The sequence below is a fragment of the Lycorma delicatula genome, chromosome 4, assembly GCF_047948215.1.
Source record: "Lycorma delicatula isolate Av1 chromosome 4, ASM4794821v1, whole genome shotgun sequence".
NCBI classification, from domain to species: Eukaryota; Metazoa; Arthropoda; class Insecta; order Hemiptera; family Fulgoridae; genus Lycorma; species Lycorma delicatula.
Genome location: NC_134458.1, coordinates 32,390,342 through 32,417,309, shown reverse-complemented (window position 1 = coordinate 32,417,309; position 26,968 = coordinate 32,390,342). Strand labels below are relative to the sequence as shown.

Sequence of the window (26,968 nt, the reverse complement as noted above, 5' to 3'; positions counted from 1 at the left end):
GACTCGGTAGACCGAAACCAAATTTTATCAGCACGCTGTATCATTCCAGCGATTAGGTATCTTTTAATTCCACCTAAACTTCAATATTTTTATAATAAATACTTAACATACTTCTATGGCAGTTAAATATGTTTCATCAGATAAAATGTGTTCCGACGGATACTCCCTGTAATTTCAGTAACGACAGGACATAAAAATCCTTTCCTCGGATTGTTAGAGCAAGTGCATGATTTAAAATTATTGAGACCATTCTGCGAGGTAAATTTGTTTTGTAGACAGTGAAAGATACTAGCCTGTCGTTGCGTCGTTCGATATTAGAAAAATATAAAACCTAACTGACAGCGACTTCTTTTTTTTCACTTGCCGTAATACAGTTTATAAATCTCATAAACGTTTACGCAAATAAGAATTTCAATACGATTGCAAAGGTAAAAAAAAAAAAAATATATATAAATATAGGCAGCACTTAGAACACCGTCCGTAGAAACTAATCGGTTTTATTTAAGATAAAAAAAAAACTAATCGGGCATCCTTTATATTGCTTATAGATTCACGATTGCGGTTTAAGAAAGTTTCAAGACTGTACGGCGGTTATACGGCGATACGTACAGTTGAAGAGCGGTGTACTAGTAATACTATTCTCGTTTAACAAGATTAACCGAGAAATATTGTATTAAAATCCTTCATAAGGAAGAACGTGATTTGAACATGACGTCACAGCGACCTATTTTGAAATATTAAAGATTCACGATCGTGCAACGGTCGATCATTTTTATTGTAGAGAGACATGACAAAATACAACAGCAACTTATATATATATATATATTTAAAATTCACGTTGCGTTACACTGGCCGACTTTCTTTGTAATACAGTTTAAAGTTACGAATAGAAATCTAAACAGCGTTTCACTGTCACGGCAAACTAAGCGAGGTTAAATACAACACTGAGTCTTAGGCATTTAAATTCTCAACGTAGCATTAAATGAAAAAGAAATAAATTAATCTGACACAGGCTTAATAATAGAAACAATCTTTGTTAATACGCTTCGTTTGACCGGTTTGATGCGCTTTACGATTTATTTCTATTCTATGCCGATCTGTTGGCTTCTATACGTACTTCCTACACCCTCGATCGATTTATTACAGAAATGTTCGTCTTCGTATTCCGTTTATCTCCACAACGCTGTCGTAAAATAAGGATAGACAGTGAAGTTTCGTTCGGTCGAGTTCGTGAATTTTTCTTCGTCGGTCGTTACTGTAACTAAAGCGGAATTAATATATACTTACATTACGGAAATCTGTTGTTTGCGTTCGATACCACTCTGCTGATATCTTTTCGTCGAATTCCTTTTTTTTAATTATAATTAACACGAATATTGTAAAAAATAACTTTCGTTATTTGAGTTTTTGCGAACGGTGTTATCATACCAGCAGCATTTTTGTAGGCGAAATCCGTATTTTAGATAAAAATTAAAATAATCTTCAGTAAAATAAAACCCTTTTTTCTGTTCTAAAATCTTAGACCTGTTTCGAACGCTTCTTCACACTTTTCTGTATTAGCCATTTTCTTACCCTGAAAACACTTCTCGTTTCTTATTGTAATCCGTAACTCTACTTACTTGACTTTCCAATTTTCATCATTCTTTACTGTTTTCACTCTTATACACTGTCTTCAAGAACCAAATACACTGACACGGTTTGATCTGTTTAAAAAAATTCTGTCACAGACTTCTCTTATACGGCTTTTCCTTAATACTTCTTTATTTTGGATTCTTAACAACCCGAGTAAATTTTAACAACCTTTGTTAATAATAATAAAACGTACTTTGTCGAACTAAAAGGGACCTACATTTTAAAAACAGTAAGAAGCACGCAATGTTTTAGGAAAAATACACATGTTATCTTACATCTTAGAGCTCTGCCGGGCTCACAAAATTCTTTAATCGTCAAGGAACGCAAGAAACATCCGACATTTTTTTTCAATTTTTTGTTACTTTCTTTAGGCGGAATGTCGAGATACGTTGCTATCTAACGGGGAGAACGGATAAAAAAATTTTTAGTGCTCAAATCGATACTCGTTCGAGAATAAAACCGAATAAAGGTAGTGGAAACAACTTACTCCGAGTGATCAGAACGTGAGAACATAAAATATATACGGACGAAAACTTTGATACGCGATAAAATACGAGGCTAGCTAGCGTACGAGTAGTATGATGATACAAGTATTCAGAATCCGATGCGTTTTTATTCGATCAATTGGGAACAATTGGTGACTCTTATTTCTGGTAGAATAAAGAGATAGAAAAATACATTTAACCCTGCATTACACTTCGTGTTCACGCTGCAAAGTATTGTTGGTCAAAACCGAGGAAGCGATAGATTTAAAATTTAACCGGGTGGCGTATCTCGATCCGTAGACATTCTTATGAGAAGGTAAACTTTTAACCGTTGTGTTACTTGTGATTCATCATGAATCTATAATCACTTTGAGACAAACAGACTTGTAAATTACTAGGAATAATAATAATAAGTTTTATTTTACAAAATAATTTATTTAATCTTGAATAAAATTATTAATTCAACCAAAAATTACAAAAAGTAAATAAAGATTACAACCTTAAAATACTTTCTCAATTTGTAAAAGCAAAATATTATTAAATTATTGTCGTAAAACTTAAACCGATAATAACTATGAATACATCATTAACAATAGACGTCGACGATTATTTGATTCATAAATTTATAACAAAACGAAATCGAGAGCATGTTGAAAGAACATAACGCTGACCGAAGAATGCAAATAAATGCATAACGTGTAATTTAATTTTTTACACGATTGCCCGTAAGGGAGTATAACGTATTTAGGGTGTATGTGTGTATGTATATTTGTTCCACCTTAGCAGCTCAACGGCCGAACCAATTTACATGTATAACCCCGCTTTGGAATTCGTACGTTACCGGGAATGTCATAGGCAATATAAATATATGTATGTACGAATATATATATATATATATCTGTGTGGTGAGGTGATGCGAGTACCTCGTGTAAGGCTAGACCATTCATCCCCATCCACTAGTAACAAACAGGGGGCCTCTAGGGCGCTGTTTTGGGAGGTGCAATGGGATGCTCTTATAATATCTTTCCAAAAATCGTTCGACTTTTAAAATTCAAAGGGGTTATTTATTAGTAGGTTGAAGGCTAATTTTTGCATGCATCAGGTTTACTCCCGATCTAACAGATCAGGGTTATTCGGAAATGTTGTTATATCTTCGCAACCGATCTTCCGAAACTCAAACGGGTTATTTGTTAGTATAATATAAAATCATGCAGATCACATACGTAGCAGATGAATCGTAAGTGAACTTATATCACATTTAGAGCTGGCGATGTGGCGGCCAGGGTCGACGTTATTGCAGGTGTAACGGAGACCCTTCCGTTGTCCACATTCCCCCTGCGATGACGAACATGTAGCGAAGATGACCATGTATGTTGGTTCATGGGAGCCCTGAAAGCTTCGGTGAGTAGGGGCCTGGATTCAGCGCAGAGATTGCGCATCCGCTCTCTGCCAGGACATACGCCGGTTCCACCGAAGTACCGGACGGACCGCCAAGATTAGTAGGCCTGGAGTGGGGATGTACTCGGCGGTTAGCCTTGCTACAGAAGGGATCTTACATACTGCAGAATCTTGAACAATTTAATGTGGCAGAGGGTGCACGTAAACACCCTCGTTTAGAAACAGCCGATTCACCAGAAGCGAAGTGGAAATGCAGCAAAGAGACTGAGAGAATAAGAAAAGATACTGAGAGAATTATAAAAGATTCGAAAAAGCTTCGTTTGGCAATAATGCGCCCAAACCGAAATATTTGGTTATCACGAGGGAGAATAGAAACTTCTAGAAAGTCAGTCCATTCTTTCCTGTGTCTGTTTAAGCACACAGTACTCTTAACTCATCGAAAGGAGTTGTTGCTTGCTGTGATCTTCTTAAGTGCACGAAAGAAGAAATAGTAGAGGAAATGTCGAGTCAAGGAGTGATTTAATGTCGCAGGTTAACCATGAGGTGAAACGGTGAGGTTCTTCCTTCAACGTTGCATGTGTTGACTTTCAATGGACCTAATCTGCCTGAAAAAGTTACGTGGTGGTATACATCGTCTAGATGTACGCGTATTTATCCCGCAACCTATGCGATGCATTGTGCCAACGTTTCGGACACACTGCGGTCAGATGTGAAAGGCAAGGAATCTGCGTGTATGGAATGGAAAAACATGAAAGATCCTTCAGTTTTCATTAACTTCAAAGAGCTCCACAACTGCAGATCAAGAAACTGCCTGGTGTACACATTGAAAACGGCCATTCAGAAAGTTAAAACGCTTCAAAAAATAAGTTACCCTAAAGCGAGGAAAATTGTTAGCAGTATTACACCTCGGCCGATAACGACTTATGCAGAAGCAGTTACTGTCCATTCGTCATCTAAAGTTAACGTGGAGAAGTTGCTTACTATGCTTGCATCCTGTCTTGCGACTACGATAGAGAAAATCATTTACACGAAAATTGAATCAAGTTAACGAAAGGAAACAAATACGTAAAGACTCATCCCAAGATGGACATCGTTGACACCAGGATCAAATCTTCTAAACGGAAAATAGCAGAAAAAACCACGATGATAAATCTACCGATCGATATTGTGTATAACGGTAAGGAGACATCTGGAAAAGCCAAAAACATCATTCCCTCGACCAGTCAAAAGGCAAAAGAGGGTGTGGCAATAGTACAGAAAAAGTCCGAGATTAGTGCAATGGAGATGCAAGTAATAACAGAGAAAGCAACGGATGTAGACACTATAGAACCCGCACCTAAGGAACCTCCAAAAGCCCAGAGAACTCGTAAGGAGAGGGCGAGTACTTCAGCCGCTCCAACTATACCTCTGGAGATTGAATAGAGTACTTCAGCTGCCGAAAGTATACCATTGGAGATCGCATCAAGTGTAGATTCAATAACAACCACGTAAATGGAGAAGTCCATTTTTGGAAACTGCCGGATATGTCAAGTGTTTTTACGGCAGAACTTATTGCCATACAGCAAGCTCTTTGCTACTCTGAACATTTCTGCAAAGAGATTGTGCTTGTATGTTCCAACTCGTTAAGTGCACTTACTACAATTCGGAACAAGAACATTAAGGACTTCCTTATTACAAACATGCTGTCCATTTTGTACGTTTTAAATCGTCGAGGATAGCGATGTGTATTTGTACAGATTCCAGGACATGTTGGTATTACAGAAAATGAAAGCGCAGACTAAGCTGCCAGAACGGCAACAGTCTGTGATAAGTTGGATATAATGCCTGTTCAACTGGCATATGTTAAAAATTGTCTAACTAATAAAATAAGAAACAGGTGGAATAATGAATGGAAAAGATTCAATACGAAACTAAATGGTGTTAAAACATTTCCATATAAATGGAAGAGCGACGTGAAGCTGACTCGCAGAGAACAAGTGGCGGTGACCAGACTTAGAATCGGTCACACACGAATAACAAATTCATATTTGTTAACAGGCGAAGAAAGATCAATATGCGGTGTTTGTAGTAAAGCACTTACAGTCAACCATTTAATGGAAGAGTGTACCTTATATGAGGACCTCAGATAGAGGTTCGGTCTAATAATTAATATTGCTGCTGGTTTGTAAATGGAGATGAAGGAAAAATAGTTGCGTATCTGCACGCCAGTGGACTGTTAACAAGTAAATTAAAGTTGCGTTAAGGAATCTCTAAGTTAAGCAATTTCATTCTATGAACATGGATATTTTATAATATGTTGTTATTGTGAAGACATTCTTCTTTCATTTTTTGTTTTTGTGTTTTATTTATTGTTTCATTTTAATATCAGTGCCCTTTACACCCTCTAAGTTTTCTCAGTGTCTTTAATATATGTTCTGTGTTGGTTTTTGGTGTTCTTAAACAAATGTCAGGGCCCTTTATACCGTTACATATGACGAACCTGATGGTGATTTAAATCTTATTTTAAAGAATGTGACGGGGACTAATGACCATAGAAGTCGATGCCCATGTAACCAAAAAATAAAAATAAATGAATAATAATTATAAAAAACAACATTAAAAAGTATTATTTAATTCTGAAAGAGGCAATTTCACGTTAAGAAATAATTTTGTAAGACGCTTAATGATACACAGGCTATAAACATAAAAATAGGTTCCTCTACGTCGGAACTGTAAACAATATTACGAAAGAACGCATAGACGCGCGAAAAAAATGTTACTTCTTTCTAGCGATTATCACTACGTAATTTAAGTCGGATCTGTTTTTAAGGCGACTAGATCCTCCTAGATCTTCTAGTCTCGGCCTTGTAATTCTCATCTTTTACATTGATGAATACTCGATTTACATTCCTCTCACCTCGTTATCATATAACTACTGCCCTTTACTTCTCGATAACCTTAGTCATCTTATTATCTGTCCGTTTAAATTTAACCTTTCTAATATTCTTTTCAAGATTCCACATCTTATAAAACAGAAATAAACAGTCTATTTAAAATACAATGAGAAATATACTAAATAATATAAAGACAAAATTAAACGATTCCTAAAAAAAACTTTTTAAGTAAACTACTGTAAATAGATATCATCGATCCGAGCAAATTCTAGTCGGAATTTAAGCATCAATACAGTTTTTCTATTATACGATTGCCATTTAAACGGCTGAAATATTTATCTCTTTCCATTGTCGGTCGCTAAAAAGAAGCCTACAATGAGAATTGCGCTCGCTAACGGATGAGAATACCCGCTCTCTCGAATTTTTCGCCTGATAACGACCCTGCATAACTTTTATCAATTTACGATCTTTGACTCGTAACACACAGCGACAACCTGCAACTAGCCGTATTCCTTAAGAAGTACCGCAGACAAGGAACAGTGATGAGAGAATTGTAGACATAATGACACAAACAGAAGAAACATTATTTTCGCTACTACTATACTGTAGTCGTACCCGATTTGCACCCGAAAGTCTCTGGACACAAATGCTACGCGTGTTGTGACGATCGAAGTAAATTAGCCAAGGAATACACACAAAATTAAAAAAATAAAATATGGAACGTAACTTACAAAGGAGTCGGGCATATATAACATTTTCGCTATCTACTGTTGTTGGGTAAATAAACAGCAAATTAATGCAAAATATATAATAGCAGTATAGCAATGTACGAGCATAAATCTATCTACACAATATTTATAATAAAAATATGTTAATATTTACAATAATTATATTATTTCTTTTTTTTTTTTTTGAAGTGTTAAGCGTAACTAATACTATGGTAATTATCCATTTTCCATGACAAAAGAAAAGAAAAAACTTCCCTCCGATAGAAACACTGGGGACACGGTCATAAGACAAGTCTTGTCAAAGAATATTAAAAACTCCAGAAAGAATCTCAAGATGACAAGGGTGTAAACGGGTCCTTGCCACTTAAAAACACACAACAAAATGTCAAAACTATTAAAACAACTTCAATGTCAAAAAAAAAATTAATTAAAAATCAAAACTAAATTATTATATTAATTAAAATACAATGTCATACAATAATTAATATCCTTCATTAAAATTCGTCAAAAACGCATAAAACGATCTATACTTAAATTTTATTTATTCTATTTGCCAATGTTGCGCGCTCAGTCGAGCGGTAGCGGTGGTTTTTCCTTATGAGTACAGCTAATACTTATGAGGAAGATGCAAGGATCCCTCCCAGCAAAATCTAGCGTTCAACGCTGAAGAAATATTATAGTATTTACATAAAAGTAATTATAATAACTTACTCGTACACACATAATATAAAATAAAAGGCGTTATTATTTTGCTTAAGTGTTTATTAAACTATAATTAGCTTATGTAAGATTACATTTTTAAATTCTGAATCGAAGTAGTTCACGTATTATTATTATTACAAATCTTAATTTTACTAACTCTAACAACAAAAAAACGCTCATAAATTTAAATTATACCATTTAAATATGTATATTATTAACAAAAATAAGAATTACAAGGAATTGTGCGAGTTTGACTGATGATTTCTTAAAATTGTTCACAGATGAACTGCAACTGTCCCGTAACGCAGCCGGGCCCTACTTTAGCGTCGACATGCGGTGGTTCATCGTTTATGCTATTTATGGGTTTACTGGAAGTGTTTATAAGATCTCAGTGCGATTTAGAAGATCCTTGCGGCAGACCGCAAACAAAAGCGATTCCGGATAGAGAATATGATTTTATTATCGCGGGTGGTGGATCGGCAGGTGCCGTCGTAGCGAGTCGTTTGAGCGAAGTACCTCATTGGAGAGTGTTATTGGTCGAAGCGGGTTTGAACGAACCGACAGGGACGCAAGTACCGTCTATGTTTCTTAATTTTCTCGGTACGTCGATCGACTGGGGATATCAGACAGAACCGGAGGATATGGCCTGTTTAGCCGAGAACGAACGAAGGTGCAGCTGGCCGCGCGGAAAGGTAAGTTAGATAAACAGCAATCCAAATGAACTGTTATAATTAACACTACATATCTTATACGATCTTCTTAACGTTAAATGATAAAATCGTTACGTAATTTAACATACCTAGTAATTTATACTTTACACGCTATTTAATTCTAAGAAATACCTCCGTGTCGATGAGTAACCTGCCTGTAAGGTAAGTGCCATTAACCGATATGCATCCTAAAATATGGAACATTTTGCTTCCATAAAACGGATAACAGAAGTCGATGACGCAGTTTTAATTTCACATCAGTAATGATTTCTGGAGTTATAACAATTGAAAATTAAAAATTAAATTGTTTTATTTCAGCAAATTTTATAAAAATGAGAAATAATTAGTATAAATGAGAGATTCCCGACTGTAGAACTGTGTCCCTTTGCAGCTACTAGGTGAGACGTGTACACATAAAATACAAACAAAACCAAAGACGATATAAAAAAATGTAGTTTTCATTATAAATTCTTTAATATGAAATTTATTCTTGGGACAAAAAATTGGGTTTTTTTATAACTTTCATTAATCGTTTTAAAAAATAATATAAGACTATTCCTATAGTTGTTAATCATAAGTAAGAAATAATTGTTTAATTAATCGCTAGGGAAACATTACGCGTCTTGATTCGACGCGACTCTTTTGATATATAATTTATTTTCTTTTCTTTTGATATATAATTTCACATGATATATAATTTATATTAACCTTAAAAAAGTTAAAGTGTAGATCGTTTAACGCTTTTACCTATGATTCTAATTTTTTTGCAGAAAATATCATAGCTACTTTTGAATGTAACGAATAAAATAAGCGGAATTGTCCGTCGTAACAAAAACGTGTTCTAACATTCTCCTACCGAGCTCAGAGATCAAGGCAAACATTTTAAACCGGTGTAGATAAATCATAAACAGAACGCCTAGCGTTCTGTTTAAACCTATCCGTAAACGTTGAAATGTATGTTTACGGTGGGTTAGAGTAAGAGCTTACGGATATCCGTAGTGGATGCAATAAACACATCCCAATTTACAGAATGAAACTTATTACGTTCACAAGGAGTGGCAAAACATATGATTTAGTTAGTATCTACCGTTCATTTCCGCATAATACAACAGTGAAACTATCGGCTAATGAAATAAAGCTTTCGTGAAAAAGTTATAATAACCTGTGAAGCGATCGCAATAGATTCAAATTAAGGAGTAAAGTCAGTGGTTTCTTATATGATTTAAGCTGAGAAATAATATAAAACAAGTTTCAGAACTGTAACGTAGTTTTTAAGATATCCGACGTAAAATACAAATCTTCAGTGCCGAAAAACAAGTTTTTTCGGATTGTAGTACAATAGCTTTGTTAAAAACTAATAAATGTGGAAGATGTAGTAACAAAAATTGTAGAGAATTTAATTCTGAGAAAATCAATGTAAATACAGCCAATAAAAAGTAAATAAAAACTTCTAAAAATAGTTTTTTTTTTTATTGAAGCAAAGCAAAAGAAAAATAGACAGAAAAAAGTATTATTCTTTCTGTACCAAATAAACATTACTCTTAATTCAACAACACAAAAAATAAAACACGTGAAATTATAAATGGTAACAGAATAACAAACCTCAGTTATAGTAATTGTTCGAAATTCCCTCTTTCCCAATGTACACAGCACTCTGCGCGACGTAAGGTATTTCCGATGGCTTTCCGTATCATCTCAGGATCGTTTCGTATAGATTCAATTGTATTCCGTATTTTAATGAGTAACTCTTCTTCAGTATTAACCTTTTGTTTGTATACTATGGTTTTCATACGGCTCCAAATGAAGTAATCTAGTGGCGTTAAGTCAGGTGATCGTGGATGCCAATCGATTAGTCCACCGCATCCAATCCAGTTTAAGAAATTAGCATTCAATTGATTTATAACTACTAAAGAAAAATGTGGCGTTGCACCATCGTGCTGGAAAATCATTTTAAATCTAGTTTGTAAAGGTACATCTTCCAAAATACCGGCAAATTGTTTTTCAAGAATGAACGTATGCATCTCCCATAAGTTTTTCATTGAAAACAAATGGTTCCAGAATTTGTCATAAATGATGCCCCATTAATGTGAAATCTATGTTTGAAACTAGTTTCAACAGTACCATGTGGGTTGCCTTCACTCCATAAATGACTATTTTTAGAATTGAAGACTCCGTTTCTCGTAAAGTGGTTTCATCATTAAATACAACTAAATTTACCTTACTAGCGTTTTCTAGAAATCAATGACAGAAGTTTAACCGATGGGGGTAATGTATTGGCCGCAAATTTTGAACCTTCTGCAGGCAGAAAGGAGAAAAATTTTCTTTCTGTAGGATCCAACACACTTTGTTCTTTGAAAAACCAGTGCGACATGAAATTTGCCTTGTACTAGTGCTTGCTCAGCTACGCTGAATATGCTGAATCACACGATCTTCATCATTAATACAAAGATTTCAATAGAAAACGAACGCGCTGGAAATGACCCTGTCGTTCGTGAATGCTGATACATCGAAGAAAACGTTTTCGTATGTGGAGTCCGCCTTCCGCGAAATCTCTCCTGATATTCACGTCAAGCAGCTTCAGAATTCTGTTACAAAATCCATAAACAAAATTTATATCGGCATATTCCTCGATAGAAAATTGAAACAGCATTTTTACATTAAGATGCGATGACACTACATTTACTTTATGTGAATAATAAATTATGAGAACAGATTCAAACGAAGTACACAATTTTCAATGTTGACCACTATTGTCAAGCTAAACAGTAAATTATTTTTATGTAATATACATTTCAATTTAGTTTTTTACGTAATTATTTTGTTACATCTGTGTAAATTATTGAATATACGCAGTTAAAATATTGTTTTATAAATTTTATATTTCATTTAAATTTATTTTCAGCAATTCTTTTATTTTTAAAAAGAATGTTTATTGGGTACCGAAAGAATGACCCACCGGGTTGGTCTAGTGCTGAACTCGTCATCGCAAATCAGCTGATTTCGAAGTCGAGATTTTTAAGGTTTAAATCCTAGTAAAGGCAGTTACTTTTATACGGATTTGAATACTAGATCGTGGATACCGGTGTTCTTTCAATTAAGCACACACCTCAGGAATAGTAGACCTGAAACTGTACAAGACTACACATCATTTACATTTAAACGTATCATCCTCTAAAGTAATACCTTCCGGCAGCGTTTCTCAACCTTTCAATATTTGCGACCTTTCAGTATTTTTCAATCATAATTTTCGTCGCGCCCCCTCTCATACAATAACAATATGTACAATAATAAAGCTACACTGCAAACTTAATTACAAACCTTACAAATTACCAAGAATAAGTAAATTTATTGATATTTGGCAACACCGATTCGCAGCACTGACAAAACCAGAATCGATGCCTCTCTATTCCTCTTTATCTTACGTCCATCATATCGTTCCGATTTGTCTCGAACATTCTGGAACAACTGCACGACCGTCTGCGCAAACGTGTGTATAAACGCTTTACCGCGTTCAATTCCAGCTACTCTCAGCCGGGTCGATCCTTCTATTGCTATCGAATCTATCGTGAATGTGTGTGCTGTAATTTGCGTGTTAATTGCAATTCATGACATTAAATATTCACGGCAGTAGATTTACATAGAATCACGGATACATTTTTCTGTGGGTTAAGCGAGCATTAGACGATAGTGAAACATCAACTAGTGCACAGACGAGAGTGATTCCGAAAATAAAATCAAGAAAATATTCTTAAGAATACTTAAATTTTGAGTTTACCAGTACTGAAGTAAACGAAGAAGAAGTACTCCTGTGTGTCATTTGCTAAAAAATGTGGCAGCAGGTAACATGAAATCTAATAAACTTAAAAGACATTTGGAAGCGCTTCATAGTGAGCACGTTAACAAATCACAAGAATTCTTCGAATTAAAATAAAAAAACATATGAAAATCAAACATTATTTTTAAAAACAAATCTTGTGAATGAAAAATTTTTACTTGCCTCTTACAAATTTTCATATAAAATAGCCAGATTTAAAAAGCCTTACATTATTGGTGAAGAGCTTATTTTGCCAGCTGCAATTGAGATTGTAGAAACTATGTTTGGAGAGAATTTTTGACAAAAAATTCCATTGCAATTTTTTATCACTATCAAATGATAGTTACAGTTATTTTGAACTATCAAATGATAGTGTTGGCCGTAGAATTGGTAACATAGCTGAAGATGTACAGCATCAGCTTTTCGAGAAGTTGCGGGACAAATTGTTTTCAATTCAGCTTGATGATGCAACAGATAGCAATAAAGATGCTCATTTCATTGCCTATGTTCAATTTTGTGATGATATGTCAGCAATAGAAGAACTACTTTTCTGCAAACCAATAGAACTCAAAGCAATAGCACTTCCATTATTTGCTACTTAAATGATCTTATAAACGAGGCAAACATAGAGTGGAAAAATTGCGTCGGGATATGCACCGATGCTGCTCGTTCATTGTCTGGAAGATTCCAAAGAATACAAGCATGTGTGAAACAAAAATCTCCACAGTATATCTGGACACATTGCATGATCCACAGAGAAGCTCTGGCTTTCAAAGAAATTAGTCCTGGTCTGAATATTTTGCTAACGATGGTTGTAATCGTAGTAAATTTTATAAAATGAGAAACCTAAAATCAAGAATCTATTGTGCACTTTGTAAAGATATGGGTGGAGTACATCCTGACCCCGTAGGGGAAGGCAAGCACCATGCGGCCTTTAAGAAGCATCATCCTAGTCTTCCCCGGGCTGAATTTCATCTTATATTGATGACCCCACAACTCAAATATCCTACTTGCCTTTTTTATTTTTTGTTTTGCGTTGAAGGAGGGAACATCTGCAACCAGACGCCCAGTAGCCCGTACCACTGGGTGTGTGTGGTTTCCTGCAAAGGCAGGAACTCACTGAAACTCTCCCCCTCACACGACGCGGTGATGGAACCACCCTAAGGTATAACATTGTCACCGCGCATGTCAGCGGGCTTTTCCAGTGTTGCTCTTCCATGAAGGCTTCCAGCGTCCACCGGAGGCACCCAGCGACTACAATACTGTTGGACTCCCAACGCCCACCCCCGGAGGCTGTTCTTCCACTCCCACTTCTGGACCAAACACCATCCTACACTCGAACTTCTTTCTTAATTTATAATCTGGAGAGGACTCTCTTAAATCAGCTCGAACACCTGTTCCACCCTTCGATCGAACCAACCATATATTCCATCACTTCTTCGGGTAAAACCAACCTATCAAAAGATTGCTCCGCCGTTCATCTCGAACACCTCTAAAAGGTATGTTCTACGTCATCAACAACATCCTCGTAGTACCGACATGTCAGCGAATCACGCCTCTCCTTGTGATGGAGGTAGGCGTTGAACTATCTATGGCCCGTAAGCCATTGGACCATTTCAAATCCCCCCCTCCGAGAGAACACCCGCCTCGTAAAGTATCTGGTCGCTACACGACCAGGTCCCTCCGTTCACAGCCATGAGTGCCTTAATCGGAGGACATCTTCTAACTCTCTAACTGATCACATTCCATAGTCATAAGCCGGCTTCGGTGAGATGCCACTGATGCGAAGGCCTCGGAAAACATTCCCATCAGTAAATTCCGCCCTGTCTTTAGCCTTCTCAGAAGGCATCGGACACCTGTTAACACTACCATGTAGTCCTCTGAAACTACTCTACTCTACCAACTCGCGGAAGCGTGAAGATCCCGCCCCTGACTTTGCTGCCACCTAAATGCATATGCCACCACAGTACCAGTTATTCGGTACAACGCCAATGCTACGATAGCAATAATAAATTTAGTGATCGGAATGCAAACCAAACCGATAAACGTAATTCCAGAAGACCTCAGTTCTGGTCCGTCCGGAAGCTGAGTATAACCTTTAGTCTCCCACTTCAGCTCCAATTTTGAGGCTCGCTTGGATGAATTAAAATGTTGATCGCAACTACGGTTCATTAATTTCTTCTTAACAGTGCACTCCAATTCAACCAAAAACTGCCATGCTAAATTAGTAACCATACCTGGGAGAGTGAAAACACACTCACGAGCATGACCCATAATGATAATTGATTATCTAACCGGGGGTCGTTATCAATTACGCCTACCTCCTGCCAATAAACTGTCCACAGGCGGAACTCTAGCCACCCGGGATACTAACACTAAAATGAACCAGCAATCGCCAGTGCAGTGTATGAGGTGAAGTAAGCTAGCCAAGTAATCATTTATGAAGAATTACAGCGGTAAAAACTGCAAAAAGTAAAACTCTAACAGGCCTCCTGTCACTACATAAGTGATTCTTTGATAAATTTAGATCACGAGCCAGATCATTTAATTCTGACTGATTAATTAAACGGGGTTCAATATATCTATTTTCTAAATTGTTTGAATATCTTTCTTCATCACCTGATAAGTCAGCACAAGGTTTGATATTTTCATCTTCATCTAAGTTCCATGTTTCTGGTGGTACTGGAATTGGAAGCTCTTGGCTATCTGGCACTGGCTGCATAGCAAAGGGAATATCAGGGTATTTAACAGTAAGTCTAATTTTAGCTATTATACCAGATATCTTTATTACACAAAAATAACAGTCTGTGGTGTGACCCTTCAGTTCTCTCCAAACCATTGGAATTGCAAATGGAATGTGACAAGATCCATTTAGCCAACCGGTCAACAATATTACACAAGAAGCACAGCAAATATGAGGAGCCCAAGATTTGGCCTGATCACCTAATTTACATCCAAAATACAATTCATACAATTTTTTTATCACTGGAGTTATATTTCTTTTCTGAGACTACAATGTTACCTTACCACAGATGCAGCAGAAATTGTTTGGATGATTAATGCAACTGTGAGGCATTCTTAATACATTACAATAACTAATATTGTTTAAAAAGAGACACTTTAAAAATACATTAATTTAATAAACATACTCACCTTACTGAACTACATATACCAACAAATATGAAAGCCAGCTACAAAATTGAATGTTACACACACAAGAACTCGCACTTGAATGAGAATTAAAAATATTTCTCAATTTGCACAACAGTTCATAATAAATATAATAAGACAGAAATAACTAATGAGTGGATGATATGTTTACAGCAAGATGAAAATAGGAAGAAGAGTCACATTCTTGTTCGTGTTAATTAGTGTATAAATTATAAACATGATGACTAATGTCCCGCAATCAATGTGACAATAATTAAGGGATTGCAATAAATAAACAAAAGCTATTTAGTTAATAGATAGTATAAGAAAATTCGTTCACAAAATGCTATGATTATGGAGTTCATGCATGATACTACCTGAAAATAAGAATGGTACTTACAGAAAAAACTAAGCCTGACAGAGGAATTCTAATTTCATATTTGAAATCAGCGTGAAAAATACTATAAAAATCAGTTATTCACTCTCGTTTCACAAATTCATTGTTGATAAGTGTTATTAAATACATTTAGCAGTAATGATACAATTCTATTTATAAGTGTATTATATCAGTGTTGTGTATTTCATTATTTATTATGTCAGAATATATTTTGTTTTGTTTTCCTTGCAGTAAATTGTTTGCCCTAATATTATTTACATTTAAAATTTTTTAATAGTATCTTCTTTGCTATATGCTTGCGCGCTCATTTAGTGTTATCACCCCCTCCCCTAGGGGGGCGCGCCCCACAGGTTGGGAAACTCTGCCTTACACTGACTGTATTTACATTAATTCTCTCATAATTAAATTCTCTACAAGTTCTGCTAAATCGTCCGCATTTATTAGTCATTTAACGAAGCTACTGCACTACAAACCTAAAAAAAAAACTTGTTTTCGACATCGAATCTTATGTATTACGTCGGATATCTATAACCTATGTACTGAAGTTACAGTTCTGGAACCTGTTTTGTCCTATTTTCCAGCTTAAGTTACATAACAAACCACCAACTTTACTTCTTCATTTGGGTCCCAAAAATTACAGTAGGGCTTCTTTTTATAGAAGAGCTGAAATCCGGACGAAATCTTTTGCTAGCCGTAACTCGAAAACAGAGCGTTTCCGGATCTATACTTATATGAACTATTTCCTTACTTTCACCAGTAGATCATGTCCTGAAAATTTCTCCGTTTCTTCGTGGGACACTCTGTATATAAGAAACTTTCTCGGAACTCTGTGATTTTCAAGAATTAACGATCGATTAACTCCGCCAACGTCAAATATTTAACACTTTATGACAATGTAATAATTGTAAATTTAATGACACTCAATTTATTATTAAACAATTATTTAAGACGATGATAAATGAGATAGAGGATAAACCAGCTGCGGTTATGAACTTCTACAGTAACGATTAACTATATCAAAATGGGAAATACCGACCAGATTAAATTTATACTCGTTTTACAGTGTAATGCCGTGTTTCACGTCCACTCTTACCTATTTATTAATTTTTCAGTGTCAGTTGCAGACTTGATTTTGATTAAACTTTAATTTATCGTCAGAAAAAAATTTAGAAATTTTTTTAAGTGCTATTAATGCAATATATCATTCGTAAAGCGTAATTTGTTTCTTCTTAAAAAAAATATAATTAAGTCGTATTATTTTTATTTTCGAATATTTGAAATAATTATAACTTCATGAAATCGAGATTAAATATTTTTCGCAACGTTGATCAATATTTTATTAAAGTCAGATGGCTTCTTTTTTTAATAATTACAGATCAAGGGGAAGACAAAAATTAAAAGTAAAAGAAATCAAGGAAATAGTAAATTGCAATCACAAAATAAAAAAAAAAAACTTGAAAAATCAACTCGAACAATAATTTATGTAGCTATCTTTCTTTAACTTTCTCTAAGAAAATATGTATTTTGTTGCTGAAAATTAAAATTTGTTGAACTTGAAGTCGAAAGGTTATCAATCTTTTAAACGTTTCGAAACATATGATTTTTAGCATTAAAATAAACGATAAAAGAAATGAGGGTTTAATGTACCAAATGAATATTCAAGAAATCGAATGTTTTTCCGTTCCCGTTTCAAGTGTACTATTTCGCAGTACGGCTTTAAATACATCTTCGCTATCTGCTATAGTCTCTATGAACTATCGGAATCGGTTAATTATTTAACATATTCTAACGTCTCTTCAGTTATAAAATGTTTCATTAGGTGTTCAGTTTTTTTTTATATGACAAATGTAATAAATAATAAATTATAAAATCTAGCAAACCAAGATCACGCTTGTGGGAACCGAAAATTCATTTTCTATGTATATGAGATAAATAGAACATTTAATGACAAATAAAAAAATAATAATAATAGCAGATGAAATCTGAAACTATATTAAAAATAGTCAAGTAAACAATCCGAAACAAGTTCGAGATTGTTTTTTCCTATGATGTTTACATTAAGTTACACATATGTTTAGATATATGTTACTCATTTCATAAAATCTTCTCCTCGTCAATCTTGGGTTAAGGTCGCTCAAATGTTTACTGAATATTGCTCTAAAGAGGAAACGTAACCGTACCTTTTTAATGTCTTATTTTAAGAGAAAATGAACAAAGTGACTTCCGAAAGAGCGCAACCTTAAAACGTAATTGGGGGACAAAATTACGAAAAGCCCCCATCCCATAATTAAATTAGCCTGAGCCCCTATATCCAAATGACTCTTGGAGTTAACCGCCGTTAGGTGCCCTGGTCTCTATACGGCACACATGTTGTAAAAAATACATTGTCGTTAAGAATTTAAATAAAAAGAAAGATATTTGATATTATAACAAAGCATGTTATACCGCAGGAGCGGTATCGTAATTAAATGTAATATATATTTGTTTTTTGCCTTCTGTAGGTTCACAGATCCAACCGATTACAACTACCTTTTGGGTAGTAACAGATCTTCAGTCTGGAAGATCTGCAGATAGCAGATTTTTTGATAAAATCATTATCCTCGAGATTTAAGGAAAAAATGAGCTCGGAAAAAGGAAGCAGAAATTAATCGCGGCTGACACACGTCTGCGCGCTATATGTTGCCGGTATGTGTTGCATTTCATTGCTGTTAACGATGGAGTATGACAGGTCAGAACCTGTGCGGTATATTTCTACCTATTATCATTATACGACACGTTAGAAGCTGTTCGATATCCGTGCCTCTCCTCAAATATTGAATTTGATTAAAATAACAATTTTAATGATCCGATACATTATACGTTTCACGCACATACATTATTGTTCATTAACATTCAAATTTCTATTTAAATAGCACATTTCTTAAAAAAAAAAAAAAAAACATAAAAAAGAACTTATGTCAGTACCGTATCTTGATGACCTGTATTGATCTATGACCTTATTGAACTTTAAATTTATGGAAACAACCAAAAAGCGCTGAATAAAATAATTACTAAAAAACAAAAAAACCCGACTACTACTAATAATTGTACACATCTACCTACAATAATTATGAAAAACGAACAAAAAGTTGTTAAGACGTTATTTCTTTCTTTTCTTATAGACTTTTTTTAGGATCTAATAAGTCCAAGTCCTCTCAGGACCCATGGCCTAACCCCACTGATCAAGCGTCTAGTCTACTCACCGGTGGACGCTTCACTCCAACGGACATGCTATCGCTCTAACAAAAGGTCGTACGCCTCGCTTTTCTTCATACCTGAATAAATTGCGCATATTTTAGCAAGGAACTCGACTGGTGGTGTTCCTGCTATAACAAAGATTGCCTCAGCCGAGACAGTCCTGTGTGCGGAGCACGCTCTCAGAGCCATACGCCTCTGTAAACACTCCAAAGTGCGTACATTTTTCTTTGAATTCATGGATTTTTTCCACACAGGAATCCCATAAAGAATTATAGAGTTAATTACACGTACGTATATTTTACGCCTGGAACATTTAGGCCATCCACATTTGTGAGTAACCTACTCAGAGCCCGGATGGTCTTCTCAGCCTTCTTCGCAACCTGGGCGACATGTGCAGTAAATGAACGCCTAAGGTCGATCCAGAAACCCAAGTATTTTACTTCATTGTCCGGAACTATAGAGTGCCTATTCACCTTGAAACACATAAGCTCTAGCTGCCTCCTTCCAGCCAAGACTACCGCTTTAGTTTTGCGGGGAGATAAACTCAAACTCTGCTTAGTCAACCACTCGTCAACAACGACTATTGAACGATTCGTTTTCGAGACAACATCTCTTTCACTCCTGGCAAACACTACGAGAGCTAATTTTGTCGGCATATGCGACAGTTGAGACTCCTTCGGGATAAGTCAGACCAAGTACATCCTCATTCACGAGATTCCACAGCGCTGGCCCAACAACCGAGCCCTGTGGAACCCCGCACTGTACATCGAAAGACAGATGCTGGTCTCCCAGTTCCTACACCACCCTTCTGCGCTGGAGATATCTTTGTAAAGTTCGCTGAAGGTACGGGGAAATGCGCCATTTCTCCAGGGCTCTGAAGATGGTCACCCAACTAATGGAATTAAAGCATTTTGGACGTCCAGTAGTATCACAGCCGGAATACTTCTGGAACACCGAGTCCCATCGGCAGCCTGTTCTGTCAAATCCATAATGTGCTTCGCAGCATACATCGTAGAACGACCTTGCCTGAAGCCATATTGCATGTCCTTCAAACCTCTTCTTGCTTCGACTTCCTGCTAAAGCCTAGCCACAAGTAACCTTTCGAACAGCTTACAAAAGTAAGTAAGTAACTGGTGGACCACCAGGTTTCTCGATGAATACTAATCTAGAGATCTACTCGTCTGGTATGTAATTGTGTAAGATCATATAATTCATGCTATTAAGGACAGGAATCGGAGCCACCTCCGTGACGATCTTCACAACCTCCGATTCCGTCCGGTCCCGGACCCTTGTGAAGCTTCATATCTCGTGTAGCCGCGAAGAACTCATGTATCTCGAACAACGGCAGGTCGTCCGCAAATATCTTCATCCTGGGGGATCAACTGTCCTCGAGAAGAGGGTGCCGAACAACTCCAAGATCTGGGCAGCTGTGAGATTGGGAAGACGGCGTCAAAAACGTCCTATAACTATCCTGAAGCCGTCCCCGTACACATCGTGATCAATCACCCAACTTTTAAATCACCTTAAAATAATGAAAAACAAAAAAATCCCGGCAGAGAGACTTCCACGCATCTTTCTTGGAATCCTTGATGCAAATTTATAATTGCCGCGGCTGAAGAGGTACTCTTCTCGTGCCGTCTCAGCACGAAGGCTGTGATTGTGATGTCTGACCGCTCGCTGATATATCCTACGCTTGGCTTGACACCTACTTTTCATCTCGCTCAACTGTGGGGACCACCAATATGCAGATTTTCTAAAACTGTCTACTACCCGAATAACACCTGCCCGCTCACACTCTTCAGCAACTAAATCGATAAGAGCGCAAGGGGATGAAACCCAAATGAAGCTGACCGCAACCGATTCTCTCAACCTAGCACATTTAGACCTGGATACCCTCTTAAACATCCGTTGTTGTCGGACTGCAGGCGCAGTTTCTATTAGAATGCGAGTATGATCACTCAGACTTTCTTCTTCCAAGATTCGTTATCAGATCAGTGAGCCAACATGTGGGGAGCTCGCGAATGTCTAATCAAGACATGATCTAGAGTCACTCCTCCGAGAGGTGGGATCATCATTATTGATACATATCAAGTCCAACGCATTGATAAAATCCCCAAGATAACTACCGCGTGCATTCCGCTGGACACCAGCAAAGGCAGGGGATTTAGCATTAAAATCCCCGAAAACCTCCGACCTCGAAACCCCGCAATACAATCAAATAGATGGTCCCTCTCTACCTACCGACCGTGGAAGGAGCACCATCAGTAGTAGCACAAGCCATCAAATTTTTGAGCGAAATCTTTTTCTCTAAAATAAGACTGGACTTCCTTAAATATCGTTTCACCTTTAGTATTTGTCTTGAGGAATCTTGCAAAAAGCATTTTCTCTCCGAGTTGATCATCCAACTACCTTACATATGCCGATAAAAGAACTGTTTCATTCGTAATTAAGCAATAATTTGATTTTCTATATCTTCAGACATTTCATCAATGCGTCTGGATAGTGTGTTATTGTTCAAAGAAAAGTTATCGGAAATTTCACGTGCATTTTCGTTAAACACTGTTGAAATTAAAACTGATATCGAAGGAAAGATAACATTTTCACCAATGCTATGTGGCTTTCCAGATTTTGCTATTATTTTACTGATTCACATGTCTCGTAGTTTTCGGAAATACTCCAATGATTTATTTTTATTTTCGCTGTGCCTTGTCTCCAAACGTTTACGAAACTTACTTGGCTTTACGCTATCATCAGACAGCACAGTCACACATGTAATATACATTGATTTTATTAGATTCTCTGGTGATTCAATAAAACCATACAACAGATATTCAGTCAGATATAGACTTGTTTTTTTTCTTTGTGTGAGCCACGAATAATTAATTGTATTATTAATCTCAGATATTTATATATTTTATAACATCTACGCATTTATTCAAATGGAAAGTATTACTTTGTGTCGTTTCAGATACTCATAATTTGTTTTTCCAATTACGTTCACAGATGGCACTATTTTTTTAAAAAAACTTATAACTTCTAAACCGCGTACATAAGTACACGTACCCGCGGTTTTTAATTTTTTTATTTATTTATATTTAAAAATCATTTTATTTATAATACTTTATCGTGAACCCCTTAGCTCATATTTTGAACCCCCGAGATTTTTTTCTTGCGGACTCCCACCAAACTTCTTTGAACTCTTGGGAGTCCATGTGGACCTCGGCTGGGAAACGCTGCTCTAAAGAAATTCTCTTCTCATCGCATCGGGCGATGAGCGCCCGATCCTTTGAAAGATTTTGTTTAATGTAATCGTTTAAACTAAGTCGATTTTCCAAATCGACGTACACAATTTTAATTTTCAGTCGTTTTGGATAAATCAGGTTTGTGTAGGCGGAAGTAGAAGTGTTTAATACAAACAAAGAAGTTTTAGTTTTCGTTAACGTATTTATTTTTAAATGTCTTTATTACCAAAACATGTTTTTATTTACGTATTGCCGATCAGCACCTATGAATTCTGAAACATTTCCGAATACAGTTTTTTTACATCCGAGACCTTTATTCTTATTCTGTACGAAAGACATCCCCAATAATACATGACTTTTTTATTTTTATAGAATTATACTTTAGAAATATTTCATGTAAATAAAATAATGTTATCGACGTCAGATTAAATATTATATTATTTAACGAGCACGCCCAAAATGTTTTTCATCCTCCTTTAAGGTCGCGGTTTAATTTATTAAACCGGCTTTGTTTTCATTTCTGTCGTGATAAACTTAAGTCACGGAGGGAAGAAACCGATTCTTTTTTTATCAAATTTAAAAATATCGTGAGGGATTTAAATGCTGCAAACAGGTTATCGATAGATTACTACAGCATTCGTACTATTATTACCCATAAGTATGTTATTAATTAATAATACGTAATCGAATAGCTACAAGGATAACCACTTAATGATAGTGAACTTAACTAAACCCGCGTGACAAACTCTTAAGCGTTTTACGCGACTCGATAATACGACTGAATTTAATCAATGTATTCTACATTAAAAAAAAATTACAAAGACAAAGTAATTCAAATTTAATACATATGCTTTGCACATTACAATTAATACTTTATAGACATATCCCTGTCTTTAAAGTCTCGTCAGAGGACTAGCGTTAATTTACGGGTAGATTATTTTTGTTATGTTTTGTTATTTAAAATGGTTTTGTAAATTTTATTTTGAGTTCAGTGAAAAGTAATCTTTTTTTAAATTTAAATATGTTAATAAAATATTAGAAATTACAAATACTTAAGATCATATTTAATCGAATAACGTTATCGTACCGCATGCAGAAGCACGCTTAATCGCAAGTATTAGACCGTAAACAATGCTGAAATGAAGCTTTGCTGTAATTCAATGCTGTATCAGTCGTATGACGGTCGCTGTGACACGTAATCATGACATCGTGCATACTGACGGTAGAGCAAAATAGATTCTTCACCCGGTTCGTTACAACTTCATAGCGGATTAGATATCAGTGTCGGGGCATTTTTTACTAAATGTAAAATCTACACTATTAAAATTAAAAATCTTTACAACAGAAATTTTCATAATCGAGTTTACATTTACAGCAGCAAAATAATTAAAAATTATAGTAAATTTTAATGCAGCTGTACGGAGACATTCTGGAATAAAAAATGAAATACTTAAACTTTCATATATGATTAAAAACAAAGCATATAATTTATATTGCGGTATGAAAAACAGTAAAAATACGGGTTAAATTATGTCGTAAAGAAGATACTGTGAAATATTATAGGAATTTTATACAATATAACATATTATACAATAAATATCATAGGAATTATATACAAAAGCCAGAGTCAGCTGGTGGACAGACGGCGTACAGACCGATTTGCCTGGTCAATAACGTCTGTAAACTTCGTAACCTTCTGGAGAGGATGGCAAGATTAAAAGAAGAGATCAATGCAGGAGGCGGACTCCACGGTAGTCAATACGGGTTCGGAGCCGGAAGGTCCGCGTTGAATGCAATAAAGGAGGTGGTTAGGCGTGCGGATTGCGCCACTGCGGGCACTTGGAGGACCATCTCAATTCCCCCCCCGAGGGGAGAAGATCCCGCCTCGTAGCGCGTCAGGTCGCTACACCCACCCCCCCTCATTGCCAGTTAATGGCTTTAACGGAGGACATCTTCTTGCCTTCAACTGAAACACATTCCACAGTGTACAGCCCGGCCACGGGGAGATGCCACCGATGCAGATGCCCCGAGGGACATCTACATCGGTAATTCGTCACGAGAGATAGTATTGAGCTCTGCCTTCTGAAGAAGACAGCTGACACCTAACGCTACCACGTTGCCTTCAGGAACTAAGCAAAAGCCTATCCCGCGGAGGAGAAGACTCCGCGCCTATCACAATCAGCCTAACTATACTACGCCCCTAGTGCATTGATGCATCAAGAATGCCACGACAGCATATCTATCAGCAGATTCAGTCACCGCAACGGATCGTAAGAATTTAAGCGATTGGAGCACAGCCGCAACAATAAACCTAGTCCCAGAGGTCCTAAAGTTCGGTCCGTCGGGAGCTGAGTATAACCTCTAATCTCCCACTACAGCTCCGGTTAGGAGGGCCTCTCGGATTACACCCTGGTCGATCGCAACCAATTTCACCCATCACCCCCATTAGGTGTGCACTCCGATCAGACAAATCGCCATGCTAAAGTTAATAAATCGTGCACGGGGAGCGAACCCCCCGAGCACAACCTCCATTGAAATTAATCTAACCGAGGCCGGTGCCTAAGCTCCTACCTCTGGCCAGTTAAATTGCCTGGGCGGTGTCCTAGCCACCCGAGAGTCCTACGGGACAAGGCCCCGCAAGCGCTAACACATGTACGAGAAGCCACAGTCTAGTCAGTGATTATACAGCAGCATAAGCTGCTAGGATACCTACACTCTGCCAGGCCGACACCATCAAGAAAATGACGCTACCCAGACAAGTCTGGGACTGAAAAACCTACCGCCAGATCTACCTATGTCCAATGCGGAATCGACTCTGCAAGCAGAGCAACACCAACAGAAACCCGCGGTCGAGAAATAAAACTGCCAAAGAAGCGATTTAGCTTCGCAGTAAGAAAAATACAGCCTTCCGCATCAGAAATGAGGTGGATCATTTTGAAAGAAAAACTAAACGACCTGGCAGATCGCCCAACTACAATGAGCGGTGTTGAAAAACAACACCGAGACTCCAGCAACAACTATCCTAATTGTGTGCAAACACAATGCCCCAAAGAAGGATACTAACTATCCAATGAATTGAAATACAATTCTACCGCACGTAAGTAACAGCCACAGTCCTTACTGTTGACCGAATGCTTGAACTCTGCGCAACCTTTTACAGTTAACGCATGATGGAGCCTCGGCTTTCTGCGGACAGTCGTCGCGCTTGTGACCTTCCGCGCCACAATGCGCGCAGACTGACGCATACTTACAGAATTTGGCCCTGTGACCAAACCGACAGCACTTGAAGCACCTTTGCACATCACAGTACTCCTTAACCCTACAGGAAGTAAAATCGACATACAATCTACCCTCAGACACAAATTTTTGAAAGAGACCAGCGCCAAGTTCAAAAACGCCATAATACCGCTCAGCCTCACGGCGGCCGGTCTTGAAGAGTAGCCTACACTCTTTTGCAAAAGCAGCCTCATCTAACTCGGGGTTCTGCTCCCTCACGAGAGACAAAACCTCCTTATCAGATAACCGCCGTAGACAATGGCCCGGGGCCTACGCTTGCGCTTGGGGTCGACCTGGACCTCAAGCTTTTTCACCTTCGGAGACTCCTGCATGACTCGGACTGTCTCCTTGTCATTCGTAACCACTAACAGACCCTTGCTGGTCTCTTTAATTTCCCTAATCTTGAGACACTTTCGGTTACTACGAAGAGCAACCTGAAAGTCCTCCTTGAGTTGTCTACTAGTTTTAGTAGACCCCTCAGGCTGATTTACAAAAAGAACCTCGGGCTGCTTGGAAGCCTGACAGGCCTCACGCTTCCCCTTAACAACATCGGCGAAACGCCTTTGCTGCCTCGGGGCAGGCGTCGGGACACTAATAACTTTGACCTCAGCGGGCTTTGAGGCCAACTTCTCGTAAACATCTGCCAAGGCAGACAGCACACCCTTAACATGCCGCAATCGGGGCAACATTCTCCCCCTCGCACTAGCGCTGACGCTCTTAGAACCTTCAATAAAACTGAAGAGATAGTCTAAGCTCTGTTGAGCAGCCGCCAGCATAGCCTCGGAGCTCCCAGATTCTCCCTGGGAAGCCACGAAATCCTCCACCAAAGGATCATCAACACACTCCCGGGTGGGAGCCCTAACCATCTCTACCTCAGAGAGCTCACTCTCCGAGCAACTTGGAGGACCAGGAGAATCCCGGTTGTGGTGCTCCTGGACGTTTCTAACGCATTCAACTCCCTCAGATGGTAGGCTATCTTCCGAGTGCTGAGGGAGCGGAACATCAGTACGTATCTGAGACGGCTGCTGCGGAATTACCTCAGCGAGAGGAATTTCATATACCAACTTGGAGGGGATGAGCTATGGTTCAGTTCGAGTGGGATGCCCCAGGGCTCTGTCCTGGGTCCCCTGCTCTGGAACATTGTATTCGATGAGATTCTGGCTCTCCAGTACCCGGAGGAGGTCACCCCATTGACATAAGCTGATGATTTAGCCCTCGTGGTAGAAACGAAGACCGAGGATGAAGTAGCTGCAGCCGTCAATAACGCGATGGGAAGGCTTCAGCTCACCACAGGAATTCCAAATACACAGTATTGGCAGGACGC

At 37.4% G+C, this 26,968-nt stretch overlaps 1 protein-coding gene across 2 annotated transcripts in view; it reads left to right on the top strand.

Annotated features, from left to right (window-relative positions):
* Gld (Glucose dehydrogenase) overlaps nt 1-26,968 on the top strand; it is a 252,098-nt gene that overhangs the window by 184,906 nt on the left and 40,224 nt on the right. For both annotated transcript variants that reach the window (XM_075362609.1, XM_075362610.1), the window contains exon 3: nt 8,100-8,510. In XM_075362609.1, the coding sequence (XP_075218724.1) occupies nt 8,100-8,510 (411 nt within the window). The remainder of the gene's footprint in view (nt 1-8,099; nt 8,511-26,968) is intronic.